This window comes from Priapulus caudatus, unplaced genomic scaffold, assembly GCF_000485595.1.
Source record: "Priapulus caudatus unplaced genomic scaffold, Priapulus_caudatus-5.0.1 Scaffold381, whole genome shotgun sequence".
Taxonomy (NCBI): domain Eukaryota; kingdom Metazoa; phylum Priapulida; class Priapulimorpha; order Priapulimorphida; family Priapulidae; genus Priapulus; species Priapulus caudatus.
This window is the reverse complement of record NW_014577442.1, coordinates 48,819-51,071: the sequence shown is the minus strand read 5'-3', so window position 1 is coordinate 51,071 and position 2,253 is coordinate 48,819. Positions and strand designations below refer to the sequence as shown.

Genomic DNA, 2,253 nt, shown 5'->3' with positions numbered 1-2,253 from the left:
AGGTAACTCATTTGATCGTCTTCTCGAATTTATTATCTGATTCAACGACCATATTACTGCCAATCTCTCTATCTCCCTTTCTCGCTCCTTCTTCGCTCGTTCTCTTATTCTCATCTTCTCTCTCCTCCTCTCTCTCTCTCTCTCTCACGCACACACACGCACGCACGCACGCACACGCACGCACGCACGCACGCACACACACACACACACACACACACACACACACACACACACTCTCTCTCTCTCTCTCTGTCTCTCTTCATTTATTTCCCCCTTTCTTTTCCTCTTTCTACATCACATTACTACATGTTCTGCAGCAAGTATTTAACTCAACAATACCGCCTCTATGCGACCAGAATAGACTCATAACACCAATATAAAATTAACGGCCATCTGAACTTCCACAACTATAATAACAATAAAGAAATGTTTCGTTAACAAATTGATTAAATGGCATAAATTAAGCATTTAATATTAACTACTCGTCACACGCTCCTATAGCTGGCACATTCTTACAAGTTTTCAAGATGTGAATGTGACAGCACTTCTATCTTTTTTTAAACATTTGGCAGCAATTTCTTACCAAGCATCGTAGCTCACGGACAAACATAGCTTTAATTAGTACGTAATTTAATTATGTTAATTCAATTAATAATCACTAATTTGCGCATTTAATGACTTTATATGTGCATATGAAAACAAAAGACAATAGTCGGTGTAAGTTTATTTCGATGTGTAAACATGTAAATATTTATATTTAATTATTAAAAGTTCATTATTAAAATGTGTAAATAATTAATAAACGGTGATTTGTAAGTTCACATCTAAATAAATGTCAGTAAAAAATCTAAATTCAGTAAAAAAATCAGGTAATTAAATCACTCGATTCTTTCGACTTTCATCTCTTCTGCTCCCATCATTTTCTCCCTTTTAATTAACGCATTATACATATATGTATTATGTATACATAGAGCGAACTGTTTCACTGCGTTTCTGCTTTTTCTCGTCACTGCTGCCGTACTGCCATTTGCACAAGAGCAAGATTTGAAACCGTTCAGGGAGTTAAGTTACGAACTTGCAGTTGCAAATGCGGTTGCCGTACAGAGGCAGTTCGCTATGTCTGGAAAATCTCATCTAGTTACCTGAAAGAATTTGAAAGAACAGGGAAAACAACGCTACGCTAGAAAACCGTCTCTCGTCGTCCTGGTAATAACTAGTCTAATGACTATTTATACCTCTACACATCGATCACAAAGGAACGCCCCCCCCCCACACACACACACACGCACACACGCGCGCGCGCACGTACACACACGTATGCTCGCATGCACGCGTGCTTACGCACGCATGCACGCACATATAGTATTTTATACTATACATAAATTATGTATTTTTATTGTTAATGACAATAAGCGATGACAGTTGCAAAAATTGCCTATGACGCGACATAATGATTATCTACGTCTAAGAGTCTAAGTGATTAGTTATACTAATTTAGAGTAGTAGCCGCCAGTGGCGTACGTATAACTACCCCATTTTGAATGGGGCCAAGCCACATGAGGGTTGTGTTCTGGCCAGGGGACCATGGGCGATTCGCCATTGACCATGTAACAGTATCTACACTTCTTTGGGTGCAGGGAACTGCCCCTTTGCCCCTGTCCACCTCCGCTAGCTACGGCCCTCGTCGCACATCAATGTAAATTCAGGAAAACCGCGCGAAGTGAAACCTGCAGACAGCTTCGTGTTTAGTCTCTTGCGAACTGAGATGCGGCAACAGTCATGGCTACAGCCATTGCCCAGCTTAGCGTAATGCGACCTGCTGTCCCCCGTGACTCCAGATCCTCTTTAAAGCTTTTGTAGACCTTGCGCTTGTTAATATCTTGGAGCGGACGGTAGTTGTTGACGAGTTTTCTAGTACGTTCCACGTGTTTTTCAACGTATTTTAGAGAGCGTAGCTTGTCGATCTGAGAACAAAGCATTACGCACCAATATATCGTATATGCGAACCGAATATGATGTTACAAATACGGATCACGATAGTTCTAAATAAAACTACACGGATCGGGTGTATATTTAACAATGTCAGCGTTTGTGACGCTATACAGTCTAGTGTTTACTACATTGAATTCCTGATTAAAACCACCGAGCCAGACACCAATCCCGCGAGCCATACCGTGTGCTATTTCTAAGATTGAGATATATATATATGTATATGTATATATATATATATATATATATATATATATATATATA

General features: G+C 39.8%; 1 protein-coding gene across 1 annotated transcript in view; it reads right to left on the bottom strand.

Moving 5' to 3' along the window:
- Positions 1-1,745: 1,745 nt before the first annotated feature.
- The window catches only part of LOC106809739 (carbonic anhydrase 12-like), a 10,248-nt gene continuing 9,740 nt past the window's right edge, over positions 1,746-2,253 (bottom strand). Inside the window, exon 4 of the mRNA XM_014812931.1 lies at positions 1,746-1,879. Coding sequence (XP_014668417.1) covers positions 1,746-1,879 — 134 coding nt within the window. The remainder of the gene's footprint in view (positions 1,880-2,253) is intronic.